The sequence below is a fragment of the Anguilla rostrata genome, chromosome 2 (assembly GCF_018555375.3).
Source record: "Anguilla rostrata isolate EN2019 chromosome 2, ASM1855537v3, whole genome shotgun sequence".
NCBI lineage: Eukaryota > Metazoa > Chordata > Actinopteri > Anguilliformes > Anguillidae > Anguilla > Anguilla rostrata.
In genome coordinates, this window is record NC_057934.1 from 37,337,721 (window position 1) to 37,360,024 (window position 22,304).

General features: G+C 41.2%; 1 protein-coding gene across 2 annotated transcripts; it reads left to right on the forward strand.

Annotated features, from left to right (window-relative positions):
• The first annotated feature begins 1,407 nt into the window (after window positions 1-1,407).
• On the forward strand, window positions 1,408-14,232 carry znf281b (zinc finger protein 281b). 2 transcript variants are annotated; one of them, XM_064321957.1, is made up of 7 exons: window positions 1,408-1,650; window positions 5,442-5,853; window positions 7,433-7,546; window positions 7,707-7,830; window positions 9,468-9,551; window positions 9,800-9,918; window positions 10,085-14,232. In XM_064321957.1, exons 2-7 carry the CDS (start codon window positions 5,488-5,490, stop codon window positions 11,675-11,677), a joined length of 2,400 nt encoding a protein of 799 aa, XP_064178027.1. In that variant the 5' UTR covers window positions 1,408-1,650; window positions 5,442-5,487; the 3' UTR covers window positions 11,678-14,232. The 2 variants fall into 2 exon arrangements, with proteins under 2 accessions (XP_064178027.1, XP_064178026.1); XM_064321956.1 differs by having other exon boundaries at window positions 7,707-7,829; window positions 9,458-9,551.
• Window positions 14,233-22,304: the final 8,072 nt, after the last annotated feature.

Genomic DNA, 22,304 nt, shown 5'->3' on the forward strand with positions numbered 1-22,304 from the left:
CTGTGAACTAGGACAGAATGAACTACCAGTTCCCTTATGACTGCTTAAACATTCAAAATTCCAGGAAAAGGACAAATGGCAGTGTATGTTTTAATACAGATATTAGAAGACATCAAAAGTCCCTGTCGAGTGAGTTCACTGACCTTGCTTGTATTAATTTTGCAGTTTTCAATTCAATTAACCCCTTTGCTGAATAAATTGGGTCATCATGCAGTCAATTGGCACAGCTGATTAAAATTGGAAGGGTCAAGCTTATTGAATTTTATGAAAGCTGCTGTTCATTTTACTGAATGATGTATGCTTAACTCTTGAAAAATATTCCAGCTCAACAAGTTTGTTTGTAACATTCATTCTACAGTTGCTTTAAATATTCAATTTCGCAACCGCCCCGCAAATTCACGTCATCACTAGATTGTATTGCCCCAAGCTGGGAAGATATTCACTTGAGAATCTGTACTAATTAGCATGAAACTATTCCTGGAATTAATTCTTTATCAAATTTGACATACTTTAGCAGTGTAAAATGAGAACTTTGTCAACAATTTCTTTTTAAGAAATGAAGTATCCCCTTTGGAATTTAATTATTTATTAAACTGCAAAAGGGATGTGACCATATTCTGCAGGAACCTCTACAGGAAAAACAAAAACAAAAAAAAAACAAAAAAAAAACAAAAAAAAAAAACAGTTTCAGAGTAAAACTGCTTTAAACACATACACATTTAGTCATTTTCCCATGTTAATTTATATATAAACAGTACTTTCTGAGTTATATTAACACGCTTATTCCATAACTACCTTGATACGTTATAGTAAAATTAAATATGCAATATGCAACTGTACTGAAGTTTGGATTTATATTATAAAAAAGTAATTACAGCTATCTGTGACAAACACTGTTGTAGGCTGAAACACTGTTGTCGCCATGTTTTTGGAGCATGTTCATTTTTTTTTCAAAAAAAAAAAAAGTAAAACAGCAACAGCAATAAAAAGTGTTTCGATGTTTGTTTGCATAACCTTACCTAAAAATTGTATTTTAGTTAATAGTGATATTGAATTTTGCACACCAATAGGGTTATAGATAGATAAATCAGAATGAGAGTGTAAGTACAGTTCATAACACTTGTAACGTGCATAGTTTACTGCATTCTACTACACATCTGAATATTATTGTTGTTTCAAAGTGATGACCCACCACACAGGCAACGATTGTTTGCTGGTCACATTCACCAATGTAGCCTGCTATATACAACCAGTGAAAATGCATCTAAATATGTTGCCTGAAAGGAAGTAAATATATTGGTAAAATAGCGTGCAACAGAAGAAATTAACATTTTAGGTCAAATGGGTGGGCTCGTTGAAATTACGTTTTGGAACTCGAGAAATTTTCATTTGTCCTTGTCGGGAAAGGAGGTTCCCACAGCCATCTGTCCCCGACTGCAGTTCATTGTCGGCCACTGCTCCCCTGGCCTAGATCATAGCACTCGTCTGTCTCCTCTCAGGACCCGTCCGCCGAACCCATAATTCCCCGCGCCGAGACAAGATGGAGGAGAATAGCAGCTGCAGGAGAACAATGTTTGGGCTATAAAGACTCAACGGAAAGAGTAAGAGGAAAAAATATAAAGAGAGCTAGCTAGCAGCGGTCATGTTCTGGTAAGTGCGATAGAAAACCGAGTTTTGTTTGTACGAAAATGCGTAAAATTGTCGACTTGGGTAGAGAGGATCGACAAAGAGGTTCACATCAGTTAAGCTAGCAGGCTAGGTAGCTAGCTCGCGAGATATGCATTCAGAGCCGAGCATCATTGTTTCGGTTGTGTTGCATGCATGGGCCGTTTATTATGGGGTTACTGTTTAAGCGAAGATGTATCATCGCAGTGAACAATCTCCAAATCTTATGTGCATATGTCGAGATTACCTACGATTAAAACCACAATTTAGAATAAGGTTACCTATTTGGCTCGCGATTTTGTTACGGAAGCTTGTTAGCTAGCTATTATTTTACTTTTCCATGTACCCCTCAAATTATGAAAGTGATCGAAAAAATATGTGCGCCCTCTACTCGATGTTGTGGCTTATTTTACCAAGCGGAATCGCTAGGCCCTTTGTAATAATGAACTTAAATGTAGCGAGCAAGGTTTTTTGACTATTCCTTCAATAAAATAATATATCCAACGATAGATGGCCAGTACTTATGAATGCATTAGACTAATATGCCCTGTATAGTATTGCTTCAGTCTTTTTTTTCTTTGTATTTTTCTTTGTATTTAGCTTGAGCCGGCTAGCTAGTGCTAACGTTCTTGATACTTTGTTCATATTCTAGCTAGCAAATGCTATCTAGCTAATTACTCCCGTCTTCAACATATATTCCACGCTTTAGCGTGCTAACCGGCAAAGCCAAGGCCCTGGTGCAAATATTTTGAACGCTCAAGACGGTGATGTTATTTCCAAATTGTGCTAACCAGTTAGCTAACGTTCACACTTCATATCAATCTGTTACACAATTGTAACTACCTAATTGTGACGTTATACAGACATTATTTGAAGTTGGCTAGTTTATAAGCTATATTATTAGATAATATAACGATTAATTTTCCTTTTAATTAGCTTAAATACGAAACCAGTGGTTGCCAGACAATCGACTTAGCAGCTAGCAAATCGTGAGACGGGTTTGATTGATCAGCAGGGATTAGTGACATGTGGCGGAAAATACTAACCAAAATGGGTAGATTAGGTTTATTAACTAAATTAAACGTAAATAGTTTTCCCCCATTATACATTCTAAACACAGTGATAGTTGTGTCAGATATTTTGGTAGTAACGTAGGCTAACGTTTAGATCAACCATCGTTTTCATGCCCTTTTTTTTAGTACGTGACCCGTGAAGATCAGCAACTATCTGGCTAACGCTGGTCGTATACCATCGATACTTCTACTATGTTTACGAGTTCTATTATACTGTAATTTACAGCTGTACTATATATAAGAGCGAGACTTATTACTTTCACACATTTTGGAAACACTGCATTTATAAACAGATTTTGAGGATTAATGCAGTGCTGTGCAACGATTTCTCTTTGGCATAATAAATGTAATGAACAAATATCTACATAAAGAAAAGTGTAGATCACAAAAGTGAAGAAATAATTGGCATTTGTGTTAAACAAGTAGGCTAGTAGTCATTACACATTCTGTGATATCCATTAGTTCATTCTTATATTTGAGCAGTCTAATGTGTCTTCTATTGGAAATTTTTAAATGAGCTGGAACATTTATTTCTTTTTCCAGTAATTTCTACATAAAATGTTTAAAATTACTGATGGACACACAATGTTGTTACCACTCGTGGTCAATAAGATAACTGTTAAGGATGCATTTCTACGGACAAAAGTGGCTCATAGAAACAACAGCAAAAGAAAGGGCACAGATATGTTTTACGTGTACTAAACTTATTTAAGCACAGTGTTTCCATTATTTGAGTCAGAACTGTATATATACACAAGTACAGATTTTATAGTCAATGGTGTCTTTTTTCATTGATCGCACAAAAATGAGGTTGCAGTTGTGTCCTTTGAGCCTTTGTAGACCACTTGAAATTGATGCAAGTTAATTCTTTGTGATTCATATTGCATATTAAAAATAAACTAATGTGGGCTGTATTTTAAACTAAATCGTCACATTATTGCAATAATGTGTATTTTAATGCCAAATCGTCACATTATTGCAATAATTTATTGCATCGAACCTGAGCAATTTTTATGATTTTAGCTGTTTAACCTGAGCTGTCCATGTCACATTTATTCCTTTGCAAGCACGCTAGCAATTTCCTACTATTGACTTGCTCTTTATCAAGTTTGAAATCAAAGATTTATCTCATCATATTTATCTCATATGAATTGCAAGCTGTTTAGACAACAGTGTAAAATGTATCAATTCTGTCAATACTCCTTCACAAATCTTTGTAATTTCAAGGTACAGCCTATTATATGACATTAAGTATGACTAGGCTGTATTACCACTGTCTTTTTTTAAACCTGTTCCACTGGCTGTTTGAAGGTTGCTTGGCTGAAAGTGCAGTGATGTCAGGGCACAGCCTGTAATGTCATATGATCCATAGTTTCTGTAACAGTGCACACTAATGGATTGTGCTGTGGTTCGGGTAAAGTAAAATTCCAGAGCTCTCAGATCACTCTGGCTAGGAATAGGTGTTTGACAAGAATTGTAAATATTTAGTACTTGGTTGGAGATAATTTGAGATGAAAACTATTCTCAGGGTTAAAATAGCCAGTCTATGGTTTCACTTTTTTCTCGTTTTAATTTGTGGCTTTGTCTTGAGGAATATTTGAAGGGTGTTTGTCAAAATTAGAGATGTTATTGGCCTCCTGCCTATGTAGATGCATTGGGACCCAATATTCTGTGTTATGAGTTTTCTAGTCTATCTTAAGTAGCCTTTGATATTTAGTGTCCTGGTGTTATGGAGCAAGCACGTCCATTTTTAGCTTTTGATTTCAGTGCCTTGTGATAACCGTATCACTGCCTTTCTATATATACGTAATGTCAGCATTAAAATCTGCTTGTATTGGCACCTTTAGCCAAAGTATTACTGTGCTTTTCATCGATAACTAATATAAACTGTTTTGCCATTTTAAATAAGTTGCAAAAGATATTACCCAGGGTTACCTAAAAACAAATGGATAATATATAAAGTTTTTCTGTTAAATGCACATACATAATGGGACTTAAGTCATAGGACCTGTTCATATATAAAATCTATGAATGTGTAAACATTTAGAAGTCACATAAGTGTATGACATTATATGACATTAAAACAAACAATATTTGTGAATCTGTTCCCTGCCTGCTTTAAACCTATGTCTGCTAACAAAAACATAGGTTCATGGAGAGGGGGAAAAAAAGGCTTTCTTAAGTAGGTCAGCCATGCATAGAATTAAGGGGAACACTTCCTGCCTAGTATGTGGGTGCCAAATATCCAAATGGTAAACTAACTTTTCAGCCCGAGTTGCATTTCTGTCCATTGAATATAGCTTTTTTTTTTCTCCATAACTCACAGACAAGGTCAAATTCTGGGTGCACCTGTAAACACATACGTGGATATACAGGACTAATTTTAGCATGCAATGTTTATGCCAAACGACATCTATTCAGATTGTGACCCCCCCCCCCCCCCCCTCACGATGGACTGCAGTGATGGCTGTCTTCCAGTATAGTGCTATCCCTCTGCCCTACCGTAGAACCTCACTATATCATGTTTCTGGATTGGACACACTGTTAAATAAAGCCTTAACGTGTGGACGAAAGGGAACCGGAAGACCACGTCTCCGTTCCCTAAGATGGCCGCCGCCTCCCCCTACCTCCCTTTGCAGCAGTTCTCACGTTTGTCGCTCTGTTTCTCCTGCTGACTGACGCCTGCCGTCTTTCCTCCGCCAGGACGTTTCCCGTTGGCCCCAGTTAGTTTTCCTGCCCGAAGATCACCATGAGTATTATTCAAGATAAGCTAGGCAACGAGTTCCTGCGCAACGGCGGCATGGAGCCCAACTTCGCGCCGGGCATGATCATGTTCAGCCACCTGCCGCCCGTCACCAGCTTCACGCGCATCGCCGCCCAGTCCGTCATGCAGGACCTGCCCCTGCCGCACGAGGTGGTCCTCAAGAAGGAGCGCGACTCGCCCGACCACGCCGGCAACTTCGTCCACGCCATGGGCATCAAGCAGGAGAAGGTGACGGAGCACGACTACCGCATGCCCCTGTACGGGGGCGGGCCGGGCAAGAGCACGGATCTGCTGGAGATGTCGCTCGGCAACCACCAGAGCCTCCTGGTGCACGACCTCAGCCTGAGCAATGTAAGGCCCCCTGGGTGGGATGGATAAGGGGTGGTTTGTCCAAAACGGCCTTTTTAGTCCGATCTCGAATGATGCCTGTTATGTTCCTGATCACAGCTAGACAACTGGATGGCCAGAGTTTAAGAGCTTAGAACAGGATAGTTCTCCGTAAGCATTAACTGTGTTTGATACAGGAAAATTGATAAACATTCACTTGTTGCAGTTCAGAGCTTGCCTCTTTCTCTCGTTTTGATAGTTGTATTTTCTTTCAGTTTTCCTACCTCCTGTGGTTGTGTAATTGGTTTTTAGCATCTTCCTGTTTTAATTACCTGTGTGCAAAACATGCATGTCCTGAGAACACTTAAAATCTTCTCTACTTTTAATTATTGTTACACCTCTGTCTCATTCCCCATTTGATGTTTGTACATTTTGTTAGGTGTAAGTCTTGTTGGGTAACATTGTGTTTCATGTCAGGTCCCCCTTGCAAAAGAGATTTTAGTCTCAATGGGCTTTTCCTGGTTAAATGATGGTTAAATTTAAAAAAATGAAAGAAAATCAGACTACGGTGCGCTCAGGGTATCTCTAAGAGGGCTGGAGCTATCAGAAGTGCGTTACTGGCTTGACTTTCAGTACTAGTTAGCATAGTGAGAACCGCAGCATAAATTTGATGTGCCAGGGGAGTGTAAATCTCTCTCTCATTTCCTCTAATAAAATAATGTCATTTTGCTTTCGTCAGCCCGAAGAGAGCCCGGTTAGATTTAGCACTCACTAATTTATCAAAGCACTTGACATCTTGAGATGACATCTTGACAACGGATGCTTGGTTGCCAACTTTCATGTCTTTACCCAAAAATAGCCAGAACACAATTGGGGGACCTTGGATGTTGTATAAAAGCATTAAAATGATCCTTCACCCTTTTTTCATATGTGCTTTTAAATGGCTTATGTAACAGGACATTTTTTTAAATGGCTCATTTTTATAATTGAGCTGAAGTGCTTGTGATGAGAGATTGGCCATTTTTAGTCCTCCTCCTGATGAAATCCAGATGATTTTTGGGTGACCACTGGGGGGTGGGAGGACTCACTTGCCTTTTGTAGCAAAAGGCTTGAATTCGTCTTGGACTAAAGTATTGCCAGCTTACATTTAGTGAAAACGCCATTTGAGCCATTGGTGTTTCCATACAGGATATATTGTATATCGTCTAGATTAAAAAATGTTTTGTTCCCCCAACAATAAATTGCATATATTCATGCTTGTAAAATAAAAAAAGGCTTTACCAAGCTGCACTGTAGTTGAGTGGCCTGAGAGAGCAGAAGTTTCGTGTTGCACGCCGAGTGAATGTAGTCCCATTTTCACCTGTGTGAGCTTAGGCAAGGTGTCCAAGTCTGGCACTTCGTTGTTTACCTCCCTCCATGTCAGCATGACCTCTGAAGGAAGATGAAGTGGACCATAAATTCTTTTTTTATTGCCCTGCATCAAAGCAGTCTCCCTCAGCCATCAATTAATTTGAGGGGAACAAGGGCCTGCTTAGCTCTCCCTGTCGCCTCCTCCATTTTCAGCCTGCTAACTTTCTCCTCTCCCCTTGCCCCCCCCCCGCAGCTTTCCGGCAGGTTGGTGAAAGAGCCGAAGGAGACCTCGGGGCGACGAGGGCGGAGATCGAATGGTGACGGACAGGAGGGGAAGCCCAGAAGGAAGCGTGGGGAGTCCTCAAAGGTCTTCTTTTGTTCTTCAACAAAAATACATTTAGCAGTTTGTTTTTGCAGTGTCCCTGCCAACTGTCAAAGGTCTGTTATAGTTTGCTTATAGAGAGTAATTAAGGATGATTAAGGTAATTGCAGACCCTAACGTTGACCCTCTTGCGTGGTCGTTGCAGTCCCTGATGCTGGACGGCGACGCAGGGAACCTTTCTCCCAGCTCCAAGCCGCACATCTGCGAGCACTGCAACGCAGCCTTCCGCAGCTCCTACCACCTGCGCAGACACGTGCTCATCCACACAGGTGAGAAGCTTTCAGGGACACACCCCCACCTTCTGTCCCTGCTAGCGCTTATTGTATACTTGTATACTTGTATTGTGTACTTGTATACACCTGCGTTTTGTTGTCCATTTGAAAGTAGCATTCCTGTCTCGGAATACTATACCCGATACCAAGTTACTGTGGGTAAAAACAGCAGTGATAGTATCTGTTCTGTTCTGCCCGTGAGAACCTGCAAAATGGGTGAAGATTGGCCAGATTCGGCAGCTGCGCAAAGAAAAAAAATCTGATAATCGTCCATATTTTTGTCGCCCAGCCCATGGGAGTATGTTTTCGTTTAATTTGGAATGATCATATGGGGATGGGGTGGTTAGAAGTTATGAACATAATGCTACGCTATTTACTTGTTTATACGGTCTATGGAAGGAGCAAAACGTAAGAGATTTTTTTTTAGGAATTTAGGAACCCCATCCGGACGTCTATTTTCAGTCCTAAAAAGAAGAAATGACTAGGAGGAGAAAGAGGACATCTGGTCATCCTTTTTAATCCCAAACCTAGATGCCTGGATTTTTGCTTGAATATTTTGTATTCTTAATGTTACTGTCCAGTTTTTCCTAAAAATCTTCCAGTTGTTCCTAATAAAAATAGTGAAATTGATGGATTATTACTGCATTTCGATTGATCCCTTTTTCCCTACAGGTACAACATATTTCAGTTTACTTCGTGTAATTTGTATTGGACAACCAAACGTTGTCATGCCGTCAGTAATATGAAAAATATCATGATGTATATGCCCATATTGCCCAGCCCTATGAGAGTTAATCTTATAAGTCATTAATTAGGAAACCTGTTGTGGAGTTGACATCAGCTCTACAGGTATAGCAGGGTGTTATTGCAACTAAGTGGAGAATTAGCGAGTGGAATGAAGACCTGCTTACTACACTGATTTATCCTCAAGCAGGTCTGTGACTGCATAGGTCGATACGGAGCTCAGATGCCTGATCATGTCATGTATGTATGTCATATCGTTCCAAAGGCCTGTGCTCAGTGAATCTGTGTGTTAATTCCCATCTGTCATATAAAAGATGACATCCAAAGCCAGTATGTTGCACGTCGGTACGTTATGCACAAATGTGAAAGAAACGTATGTGTCCAGCTCCAGAAATGTTGGTGCCCTCCTTGCCCACTTAAATAATGTACACTGAAAATTGTGTACATTATTTAGTGCCTGTGTTGGATGCACAGAAGCCTAATGAGATGAAGGGTGAGGGAACTTTACAAGCTTAGGCAGAGCTGAGAGAACGCCTCTGTCCCTGAGCTTGTCCCTGAAATGTGTTGGTTTCTAGCTTTTCCCTTGATTTTGTAAATAAGAAGAGTGCTGTCCTTAAGTTTGGGCTACAGCCTCTGGTGTAATGTTTCTTTGTGGTTCTGGTTTAACTGTACAAGTAATAATTCAGCTCTGCTGTTACATTTGTTGTTTTTACAGACCCTAGTCTCAAGATTTGAATATATGAAGAAATCGTAAAAACCAGTCAGAAATTGAATACTCACAAAGTTTCAGATACTTGTTTAAATGCCAAGTCCTAAGAAGTTTTCTTTTGTCCATACCACTGCAGTGCAATTAATGTGAGGAATGGCTCTTTGTATTTTTGATGGCACAGGTGAGAGGCCTTTCAGGTGCAGTCAGTGTAACATGAGCTTCATCCAGAAGTACCTTCTGCAACGGCATGAGAAGATCCACAGCGGTGAGTTATGGGATTGATGGAACCTCAGAATAGGGCAACACCCTGCATTAGGTGTTTTTTTTGCTCTCGTTTTGAATTTATACGTGTATTTTTTTATGGAACATTTCTCTGTGTAGCATCCAGTCTCTGCCTTTTTCTGAAATTTCTCTGAAATCTCTCACACATTCATATTCATATATTCATATCTCCTTCCATATTGAGTTGCATAGTTAAATGTGCCTGTGCTTGATCTTGCTGTTGTGCCACAGGGGAGAAGCCCTTCAGCTGTGACCAGTGTAACATGCGGTTCATTCAGAAGTACCATATGGAGAGGCACAAGAGGACCCACAGTGGAGAAAAGCCATACAAATGTGACACCTGCCAACAGGTGAGTCCGTGGGCAGAACTGCCTCCTCTCGCCTCATTAGTCCGTAATGACGCTTAATTGTCTGCAGTTATTTTCTCAGTGTGAAATGGCTGTTAGAGTGCCTCTTTTAGAGTGACTCCAGATGACGACCTGGTTTCATGCCTCATCCCCTGCTTGCTCCCTGCAGTATTTTTCCAGGACAGACCGATTACTGAAGCACAAAAGAACCTGTGGAGAAGCCATAAAGAAAGGACTGGATCCGGGGATGTTGGACCAGGGCGGAGAGATGGGACAGGGCAGCTACGCAATCACTCAGGGAAACGCGAATGCTTCCGGGCGCAAGAGGGGCAAGTCCAAAAACGCGGGCGAGGGCGGCGAGCGCAAGAAGAAGAAGGCCGCGGAGGCGACGATGGCGGGTGGCCTGAGCCTGCAGGACTACGCGGTGGACATGCCTTCCGCCTCGTCCAACAGCGGCCTCCCCTGCCCCGGCATGCACGTCCAGCAGGGCCGCGCCCCCAAGCTCGTGTTCAAGAAGGCCGGCCGCAAGGGCGACAAGGGCGCCCTCTCCCTCGGCGACGGCCCCGGCGGCCTCCACGGGCAGAAGATGCTGCAGCAGAAGGCCAGTTCCCTGGACCTGGTTGGAGGACCGGGCATGGACAACATGGGGCTGCTGCAGGGCCCCGGGGCCAAGCAGGGTCCCACCAGCAGCAACTACGACGACGCCATGCAGTTCCTGAAGAAGCGGCGGTACCTGCACGCGGTCAACAGCGGCGGCGACTACGGGGCCCCCGCGGTGCACATGCCCCCGCAGCAGACGGTCATCCAGGGCGTGATGGACAGCGAGGCGTCCCTCGGCCTGCTGGACTCCTCGCCCCTGGGGGTGGAGATCAAGCACGACAAGTCGGGCATCCCCGACGAGGTGCTGCAGAGCCTGCTGGACCACTACTCCCAGAAGCCCGACGGCTCGCACGACGTGCCCTTCGACCTCGCCGACCAGCACGTGGACCTCCACCCGCCCTCCGGAACGCCCGAGCTGGGCCCGGACGAGGACTCGCCCAGCTCCTCGGGCGACAAGGCGGTCATCATGAACGAGTACTCCAAGTTCCTCCTGCAGGCGCTGGAGCGCACCAGTCACAGCAGCGCCTTCCCGCTGGGCCCCAGCGGGCCCTTCCCCAGCCTCGTCTCCAGCAGCTCCCACCCCGGCGGCTCGCTCTTCTCCGACAAGCAGATCTACACTACGTCCCCCCTGGAGTGCGGCTTCAGCCAATCCGTTACCTCAGCCCTGCCCAACTCCTTGCCAAAGTCCCACTTCGGGATGCTGGTGGGCTCCTCCCAGCCCGGATTCCACCTGAGCAGCCTGGAGCCCACCCACCAGCAGCTGACGCCCTCTCAGGAGCTCACCGACCAGATCGAGAAGCAGCACTCCCCCGCCTACCAGATGGCGCCCCAGGAGTTGGCCGGCCAGAAGGACCGTCAGCCCAAAAGCAGCGGCGCCTCCAGCTACCAGCTGTCCCCGCAGGACCTGGCCCAGCTGGACCCCTCCAAGGTCGTGGACATCCGCTCTCCCTACCAGATCGAGAACTTCGCCCAGGCCTTCGGGTCCCAGTTCAAGTCGGGCGGTCGAGTTCCCCTGGCGTACAGCACTGACTCTAGTGGAGAGGTTGACCACAGAATAAGGACTCCAGTGTCAGAATTCTCAGGGTATACAAGTTTGTTAGCTGATGTCAGTGAGCCAGTTAGTACAGGATCCAAGACCCCGACAAGCCAAAGTTACAGGTGAGGTAAGAGGTTGCGGACCTGGTTGGAAGTTTTTTCCCCTACCCCCCCCCCCCCCTTGTCTTCGTTGTTTCCTCATGTATTATTATTCTTATGTTTTTTTAAAGCAAGGTTAACTTTTAATTATTACACTGCCGTTTAATGTTTATACAATACCCTACCAAGAGAAGTCTTCACAGACTTTTTCAAATGCAATTTTTTTTAGTTTAAAAAAAAAAAAATCTGTATTTAGTCGGTTTTATTTGTATTAGGGTAGTATTAGGTCTGATCGAAAAGTCATTTTAAGTGAAAATAGAGGGTAGCTAAGGACTGGCTTGATTATTTTTCAATGAACCTTCATGTTTTAGCAATCAGCATTAAAATTGTAAGATATTAATAACGTTAATTAATAATGAAGATAATGGCAGGGAATAGCCCAGATTTAAAATAGCAAAAAATAGATATTGTCTGTTACAAGAATTGAAAGTATTACTCAGGAAAAAAAGTGTAATATGGAGAATTTTATTATGAGATGCGGCAAGCACTCATTTTAGAGGTGTAAGTTTGCAATTACAAAGAAGATGCTTTGATTATTCCTTTACAAATGAGTGCAACAAATTATGAATCTGCTGCCTGTTGGGTTACACTGATAACACTTTCCATTTAGCTATATAGAGATTATGGTACTTTTCTGTCAATGTGAAACACTCACATTTCTTACAAGGGCCATAGATATTTATAAGTGTATGTAAGACATTGAATTGTTCTGGGGGACTGCAAGGTGAGAGAGGAGGGGGGGCAGGAACGTGGGGGTCCTTTTGTCTTTGAAGAGTCGAGCAACGGCGTGGCTGCCAGGTCGGTTAGAGACGCATGCAATGGTGTGGTTTGCGGAGATACGATCCCCCCCCCCCCCCCACACTTCCCGGGTGCACTCAGACCACTGGCGCACACGCACGTGCACGGACGCAGTCGCCCAGCCATCGGTAGGCCCCCTTCGGTGGAAAATGTTACATTTCAGCAGCAGCTTAGGGGTGACCGGTCAGTTACACACACACACACACACACAGCAGGGTAGAAACCCCGCCCAGTGGGTGGAGAGTAAGGCACCGCTCACTGATGGCTGAATTTTTATTTTCTCCTCCCTCTTTTTCGTTTCCTTAATGAATCCGGTGAGCACTTTTTTGCCATGTATGTTAAATATACAACCCAGTCAGATTGTGGACAGCTCAGAATAGAAAAGTGATGCGATTTTTAAAGCGAGCCATTGTTTTAAGGTGATGTTTTGGCCAGCGGCTGTGTGGGGTGGGAGGTGTCGGGTGGGAGGTCGGGGCGTGGGGGGGTGGGGGCATGGGCTTTATCAAAGGGGGGGGGGGGGGGGTGTTATCTTTCATGGTTTGGGATGGCTAAGGTCAAGGGGTTTGCTGGAGCACTGCTGCTGTTATCACGTGGATGTTATCAGACATGCAGAAGAACTTAGAATAGAGGATGAGGACCTCTATTAAGTATTAAACCAGCTCTAACAGGAAGACGAGACATTAAAAATTCAGACTCCTAAATGACACACCGGTGCCAGCTTTTGTAATTCACATCCTACCTCCGAGCAGGCCAACCGATAGTTTACTCCCCAACGTATGCAAAAAGTGTACATTTCCTTTTTTTAAGTTGCTGTTATCAAGAGACAAGATGAATATAGGCCACTTAATGTGAAGAACTGGACCTAAACAACTGGACCTATTTATGCTTCAGAGAGGAAAGAGAGGTGAGCATGAGTATTATTTGTCTGCAGTCCTGTAGCAAGTCAAAATAAACAGTGATTGCTTTGTCTTCCAGTGCTATTGGTTCAGTGTCCCTGAAATACAGCAGCAAATTTTTTAAATGAATTTTTCCTTTGCTCCCTGTGTAAATTTGTTCCCTCCATCCCCTTTGTATGAGACTGCAAAGCTGTAAGATGATGAGGAACAATGACTGACCACTCAAACCATGCGCTACGTTTTTTAAATAAAGAATAATAATTAGGATTGACCTTTATATACCTCATATCACTGTTTAAGCATAACCAGGGACACGTGTTCATGTATGTAGCGGAATTACTGTAGTATGTATTAAACATATTGTATAACCATATTACATCTTTTTATGTAAACAGTGTTTACAATAATGGAAAGAGATGAATTTGTTAAACTTTTTTTTTTTTTTTAGCTCTGTAAAGCATTTATGCCAAGCAGTGTTGCAGTCTGTAATTATCACATAGAATTTCCTTGTTCATGTTTTTTTGTTACTTGCCATAATGTGTTTTAATATGATCTAGACAGTTATTGTTTACAAAATTGTACAAAAAACACTAAAAATGTGTATTTTTGATCTTTTTTTCTCTCTCAAATATGCATGATATGAAAGGGTTTGTACAACTTTTTTTTTTGATGATTACCACAACACCAAATTTGTAGCAGATATTTTGTTTCTCTTATTTTTGTCATTTGCTTATTTTGTTCTAGTTCTTGTGACATGATTTGCAGGGCTGTACCTGTTAAATGAGTTTATAAATGATTAGAAAAGAAAACAATAAAAAATCTGTTATCAGCTCTTTTCCCATGCAGACTTGATTTTGAGAGTTGTTGAGGAAGGACAAGTCATTCATGGAGAAGGTGCACTCAGCTCTTGGAGGCTCATATATGAAATCGCCTTTGTGTTAATGTTTGGAGCGAAAGCTTATCAGAAGGTACGACTGAATGTCCTGCTTTCGAACTTAAATCTGAGGGATACAGGTGAAGAGAGGCCTCGATTCTTGAGGAAAATGTTCCAAGCAGTTGCTCTCTAGCCAAGTAAGTGGGAATTCTCATTTCAGTCCCTGAAGTGTGGCAATAAACTCAATTAAATTTTATTTGTATAGGCTAGCGCTTTTTACAGAGAAATGTCAAAAAGACCGTTTACAGAGTAGCGAAGCAGGAGACAAGAGCAAAATGCGCAAACGCCTTCTTCGCGTGACTGTCCCTGTCCTCAGAGTACTCAGTCTGCCAGGTAACACGGTAGTGTCTATAAAATGACCTCAAAGGCAATGTAAGATGCACATTAGAGACCCCAAAACAATTATGCTTTTATCCATAGCTTGTTATGGTAGGGGGTGCCAATGAACAGGTTATGCGAGAAGAGAAATTGCTATTTTATATAACAGCTTTCGTATATAGTGGTATGCAATGCATTACCCCAGCTGCTCCTTAATGGGAGACAAAATGGGCTCCTTTTGGTCCTCTATAGCTCCCCCTTGTGGTTAGTGGTGACTGGTGAACTCTCCTCCCAACAGCTGTTTTCTGCCAACCGTTGTTTTATTGGGGATTGTGTGTGCTCTTTAGAAAGTATTGAATTGGCTGTCAGGTTATTTTACACCAGAATACCATTTACATGTCATTGCCATTCAGCTTCATTATGTTGTGCATACTAGCCATTTCTATACCTTCAGAAACTTTTCTTTCCCAGTAATATAAAATACTTGAATAGTTACTGTGGCAGGCATGGTAGAAGCTAAGCGTGACCCCAAACTTGATTTCAAGCCAGAGCTATTCGTGAACGTGCATCAGATATGGACAGGTCCCTTATCGGTAACCATAGAGGTGCTGTGTTTAGAGGAATGAGAAACCCAGGAACGCAAAACCTATCTTGGGCACCCAGTGATCTTTAGCTTGTTGATAAACCACAGTTTGCTTTCCTCATTTGCTCACCTTAACTGCACCAAATGCAAATGTTTGCCAGTTTCACAAGCCGGGCCAGTTTACGTAAGAAGGGTATAACGCTGACACCTCACCTGAAGAAATAAGGGTCAAGAATCTATATCCCTGTTAATTACAGCATGTTACATAAGCTCCAAGGTCTTGTCACAGGTTCACAGTCTACAGCTAGTAAAACAAGTTAGTTTTTAGTACAATCAGTATGAGTGGCATTTTTTTGATTTACGCTTTCTCTTAAAAGATAAATTTGGCAACATGTTAAATATGACATGAAATGCATGTAGCAGTTACGTGTAGTACTTCTAAGTGCCTGACAGCATTCTGAACCATGCCCTGTTAATCTATTCCCTGCCAGTAAAGTGGATGAGGAACATGTGCTGTACTGCCAGATCTTTTTTTAATGAATTTTTTTACCAATGTGATGCCCTGCTGAAAATTCTGTTTTCTATGGATAGCTGTCTGATCACTTAGACACCATTTTACATGGAAAATTGCCTATGAGGCTATGCACATACAGCATCATTCTTAATTCCTTATAAACCCGAAAAGCAAGGCCTGCTTTTACAGGAAGCAGTCATCCATTCAAAGGGTTATTGGAGTGCCATCTCTATATTTGTCCTCACTTGATTTTCAGCTGTTTTATAAGACCTGTAGTGTTTCTGCAGTAATCCCCACCGGCAGCTTTGCACCAAGACTAGACACCTTCCTTCTTCAGGCATTAGATGGCAGTGGTGCTTCAAAGCAGAAGTGTACTTCTTAAGCCTTAGCACCCAAAGGCATTTTTATGACCCAGTTAAATAAAAAAACCAAGTTTGGCACGAATGTGTGGGGTATGAATTGAAGTATTTTCATACTTGTTGAATGAAACTGTGTACTGTTTTACAGTAAGTATGAATGTACATTTAAGTGGCAATGTTTGCTTCAAATGAATATCAGCATTTAGGTTTTGGAACTCCTTTGTTTTGTTTACATTATTATTATCTAATACGCTGGTATGCTTGTTATTGCTGGTCATGTTGGCCACACCGCCAATACAGAAAACTTGAAATCAAGCTGAAATGGAATAATGACGCTTATGTGAAAGTGAAGGAATGCATTAACAGTGGCAGTGTGATATAGTGGTTAGAGAACTAGCCTTGTAACCTGAAGGTTTGTCTTGTTAAATCTCTGGTGGGGCTACCTTGTTGTTCTACCCTTGTCTAAAGTGCTTGAATTGATACAGTGAACTGGTGTATAAATGTGTAATGTAGGTATTCTGTTTAGATCCAATAATGTTTATAATGCATGTACATGATGCATGTGCTGATTTCAACAGATGGATTTTTCTGTTCATCAGAAACAATTTACTCTGACTACCTAGGCTTTTTACTGGTCCCAGTTACAATGGTCTGTACACTCTGATTTTGCATACATAGTGGTGTGTGTAACATGTAATGCTCAGCCGACACATTGGGCAAGCACCTACTCCTGTTTTTATTTTAATTTTTAATTTTTATATACTAATTTTTCCTGGTGACTAAAATAATGCAAATTCCCTCATTCAGTCTTGTGGTCTTGAAAAAATGGAAAATCCCTGTTCTGGATAAGTATGGCAAAATTATTCAAATATAAGACGATATAGTGATATAATATCAGTTTTTTTTCTAATAAAGGTTTTTCTGGTTAGGTTACAGAGAAAGTCAAACCCTTCAATTGACCCCCAGATACTGAAGTGCCATTTCTCAGTTCTTCAGGTGGCAGGCAGCCTGAAAATGAAAGCAGTTACGGATTTTATCACAGAGATACTTTTCGTACAGTAGACCTGCACCTATTTGTGTGTGTGTGTGTGTGTGTGTGTGTTTGAGCATGGCTGAAACAACAAGTACAGTATCAGCTTTTATGCGCGGGCTTGTCTGAAATTGGGATAACAGCATATTGTTTTATTTTTCCCTCCTCAAAATACAAAACCATGTCAAATAAGCAACAGTGCACCTGAACAAACAATGGAACCCAACTTGCATTTATTCAGTCACTTACAGGTTGAAAGCTTCATGTGTCATCTGTGCTATAAGGACTTATGCCTGTAACCTCTTCCTGTACCCATTAACACCATCTCGATTTCCTTCCTTGTAAAGCTGTTAAACAATTCCCAGAAAGTGTTGTGCGTTTGTCTGAAATAGGTTCAAAAGTTGTGTGCTGAGTCATTGGGCCTCATTCACGCAAACGTATACGATCGCATTGAATCGTAAACTGTGTGAAAGGAACATTTTGACATTCATCTTTTTTTTTTCTTATTTGTATTTCTTCCTGGCTGTTTCTTTTTGCTAGTCCCATGAACAGGGTTGTGCATAAAATTTACAGCCAACATTCATCATCTCATACACCTGGGATATGCACAAAACCAAACGTCTGCAAATGTGTCATGAATCTAATGTTGTTTTTTTCATAGGAACATTTTTAAGAACAAAAGGAAGAATAAAAGAAGTTTTGAGAATGAGGCCTATTATGAGCTCATGATGGTGAATGAATGGTTCTAGGAACTGTTGTGAAATAATATATATTTTATTGGCTATAACGATACGCCAATAATATCCCCATAGCAGGAGTGAGATGAGTGACAACTGCGGAAAGGCTAAATAAATACTTCCCTCTGCATTTCAACCGATTAATATTCAGCTGGTTGAAGTAAATGGCCGTTCTTTTACGGTCCTGTAACATCCTTGAGAGAGGATGAAAGGTGCTTTATTACTGCGCATTGTTGTTACTGAGTTTGTGTATATTAATGATGTAGACCCCTATGATTTGTTACGAAGGTGTTTGGGTATTACCTGTGAAATTAAAACCTTAACCAATAGGTGGCCTATTGAAAATCTTACAATGCATACGAATTTCACATTTTAATTGAGGAGGAAAAACATTCACGCATCATATTTGTTCTCCATTATTTTAATCTGTATTCTTTTCAGCTGCATTTAATTGTCACCCATTGAGCCAGCCACTGAAGCGGGAGTTATACAGATACACTGTGAGTAAATCATCTGGTTTAGCAGGCTCATAGTGCCCGCTAGATAAATGAACGAACCGCGCGAAACAAAAAGATGACTTCTATTCCACAAAAGATGGAGCAACATTAGCACAGAGAAGATATAATCTTTCTTTAATTTTAATGCCCCTGCTGTTGAAGAGTGTGTTTGCACAGGCTCCTGGAGAGGAGGAGGGGGTACCCTGCCGAGATCGAGGCGTTCCAGTGCTGTCAGGTTACCGAAACGCCGCAAGGTTTTGTGGAACCCGGCTTGGTTGGATGATGCACATTATCAACCGTGGCTTTACAAAACCATTCTGGGTAAGTACTTGATATGATGTATTTAACAGACCTGGGTCAAATACAAATACATATTTGTATTTGAAAATGTAGTTAAATACATATTTGAAGTATTTCTAAATACATTTACACATGAAATACTTTGTATTTGATTTTGTAAAATTATTTTCATGGAAAACCAAATACTTTCCCAAATTTAAAAAATACATTCCTTTATATAAATACTTTCCTGGGAAACCAAAAACTCAAATAGTATTTAGAGGCTTTTAAAAAATACATTAAAACACAAAAACAATTTTAAAAATATTTTGAAATGTTGCTGTGATAGGCAACAGTGACAATGACTGAGCCAGCAACAATGTAGGCTTTATACTGAATGGGGGTATCTCAGAGTTCTTTCTACAATCTTTGTGAGTGGCCCTCCATGTGATGTCAGCAAGTTATAATACTGAGGGCACTCCAGGGGAACTACTAGAGGCTATGGGTTGAATATGGATTATGGGCTATGGTAACCTACACTGGCAATTTTAAACAACCCATGCACTGCCTCTAACAGACAGTAACCTAAATGCCAGTACATGTCTTTGCATGGGGGATGGAAAACTCAGACTTCTTGATAAGCTACTTGCCGGTTTATTTGTACCCATGCAATCTGTTTAAAGTTCGTGGCCTTTTACTGTATTTTACTGCAGTCACTGAGAACAAATTTGCCTCCTGCACCACTTTCTCACATCACCTGACTGGTGGGGGCCAACAACCATGAAATCTGAATGAAAATGATACTACATTAATTGATACACCTAAAAATGATTCTTGTTTTCTTTGAGGGTAACAAATATTATTTCAAAATTGATATTTCATCATGATCTGGTTTCCAAACAGATTTCACAGGTCTCTGAACTGAGTCCAGTATGGGCTGTGGGATAATGAAGTGGCACTTCTCTGTCTGTTGGAAGATTGGTATTGCAGCAATACTGGCCGCACCTTTTGAATCCCAGCCAGTGTGCCGATTTCATTGTCGTCATATTCTTGAGTGAGTCAGATATTCCACATCAACCACGCCCTGTGAACTTTGGATTAAACGGGAAACCATATCACACAAGAGTCCGGTAACCATAACTCCCAACTTCCTTCAATGCGTCCAGCTTTGATTCAGGTTATATAACTTTGGTGTTGATTAACCAGTCAAAAATCATTATTCACTGAAGAAAACATACCCTATGTGCCCTTCGGTGAACACCCATCTGTTTTGAGAGACTCTTAACAGGGATGTGTTCTCTGTGTCTAGTTTAGGGATGGGTACGAGTATTGGATTGATCGATTACTCGTCAGATTCAAGCCTACTCAGTCTTTTTTATTTTCTCATAAAGGCTATGTGTATAACTGTTTGTTGAAACTTTGCTCCATTTATAAATGTATCATACTGTATACATCTAAGATAATACAATAAAGCAAATATATATTTTGAAACACATTTTTTTATTGCAGTTATGCTTTTTGAAGCTGAGCATTACGCAGTTTTAATGTCCTGCGCGGAGGGAAATTGCCAGAGGCGAATTTACTACTTCTGTCAATTGTAATGAAAACAAATGTTTCAAAATATGCAATTGCAAAGGAACCGTTAGCCGGCTTGAAAATTCTAGCAAATATCCCATACCCTATAGGCTACCACTTTGCAAAGAACGCCTCTTTCTAGTAGTCTACCTCAACTGGGTTACCTAATATTAAAATTCAGGTTTTAAGTCAAAATGGTTTCACAGCGTATTTTTATATATCTTACATCTCTGTTGCAAGTATAACATTGTAAGTGTTAGCTTGCTTGCGCTTTCAAATTTTCACTTAATTCAGCCAATCAAACTCAGTATTCAGCCAAGCCATTGTGTATTGGTTTTGTGGGTGTGCAACATTTGTGAATTTAAAAAGTATTGTGTCATATCTGACTCTGTTTATTGACACAATAAACGAAACATTAAGACTTCATTGTGATGGAAAACATGGGTACTAATGTGCATTGTTAGTCTCGTGCTAGAAGTGGTGTTTTGCCGAGTGAGCTATTCAGTGGCCCGACTGACATCTCAGTTTATAATTCAGTAATCGCTTAATCAGGCACGTGAGAGGAATGGCCAAGCAATGTTTAAGCTAATTTACTCACCAAATCAGAGTCAATACAATACATTAGACAATACAACAGTAAATTAAAATTTCACCAATAACACAGTAATGCGAGCTTCGTGTCGATTTGTTGGATTATTTCATACATTGGTGGTTTAGTGTCCTGTCAGTAGTTGTGAATCTGTTGTGCCAGTGTTCAATATGTATTCATCAGCTTCTCAGGTTTATTGTAGGCTTTGTGAATTTTGCCTTCGCACCACTCAAACCACTGAACGAGGCCATTTCATCCAACCATTAATGTCCTGCTACAATGTCCTAAGCTCCTTCAGTGCTGTACTGCTGATCCCTATCTGGTCCCTATCTGGTTTTGTATGTCTCTATAGAAAGCAGCCATCCCAAATAATTGCTTCTCTCAGTGTTCTGTATACCCAGTTTCCCTGTTTGAATAATGTTTTACCACATTTACCACATGCCTGTTCAAAAATACACGCCATTTGGGGGTGAACTTTTTAAAGAGGAAGTTTTGGACTGAGACAAATCATTAATGAAATCACACCACCTCTGACTGTTCTCTCTATGCCATTATGCTTTTTCATGATTGTACCCTCTCAACTGTGCCAGTCTCTGACTTGCTTTTTTGAGTTTGTGTTTACTGCAAGGGTGTCCAGTCTTATCTGAAAAGGTCCGGTGTGGGTGCAGGATTTTGCTGGAGCCCAGTACTTCAACACCTGACTCAACTAATTAAAAAATCGTGGTCTTCAATCAAGAGATTAATAAGTAGAATCAGGTGTCTTAGTATTCAGCTACAACAAAGGCCTGCACCCACACCGGCCCTTTCCGGATAAGATTGGACACTCCTGGTTTACTGTAATCTTTGTCCGTTCGTCTAAGCATAAGTTGCACACAGGTTCTCTGAAGATAAAAACAGAACACCCATTCATATACCTTATCTCTTCGCTAGTGTGTAGGGTGTGATGGTGAGTTTCCTCTTTAGAACAGGAACTAGCTAACGCTGTAAGACACACAGAGACATTGTATGGTGTATATAGTGATTTATTTCATCTGGTCATATGTTAGGTTTATGAGAAAATACATTTTTTAGGATACTTACCATTTAAGCCCTCAAAGATCAAGGACAGTGGTACATAAGCATGAGAGGCACAAGAAGTTCTGAGGAAAAATATCTGAACATATACTATCTTCACACATTTCACACTCAGTCCCATCTTCTTAATATGTGTCTTTAGTTTAAATGCATTATTAAATGAATTGGGATGTATCAGGTCCCACGATGACTGATCCTGACTCTTTTGTGAGAACAATGGGGCAAATGAGGTCTTGTAAAGCATGAGTAATGACTGTTTAACTTCAAAAAAATATTTAGATTTCTTTGCATTAAATTGCATTTCGTAATGTGATGGGTGAATCAGTACTCTACATGGGCTAGTTTATACTGTAATGGCATTCTGGGGTTTGGTTAATGGCCCAGTCAGGCTTTAAACAATATCAACAATGTT

What these genes read in the sequence shown, in the direction of transcription:
- znf281b (XM_064321956.1), top strand. Translation starts at nt 5,488, where the DNA reads ATGAGTATTATTCAAGATAAGCTAGGCAACGAGTTCCTGCGCAACGGC. An exon ending in AGCGTGGGGAGTCCTCAAAG is followed by an intron (nt 7,547 to 7,706) that starts GTCTTCTTTTGT and finishes TGGTCGTTGCAG; the next exon opens with TCCCTGATGCTGGACGGCGA. An exon ending in GACACGTGCTCATCCACACA is followed by an intron (nt 7,830 to 9,457) that starts GGTGAGAAGCTT and finishes CTTTGTATTTTT; the next exon opens with GATGGCACAGGTGAGAGGCC.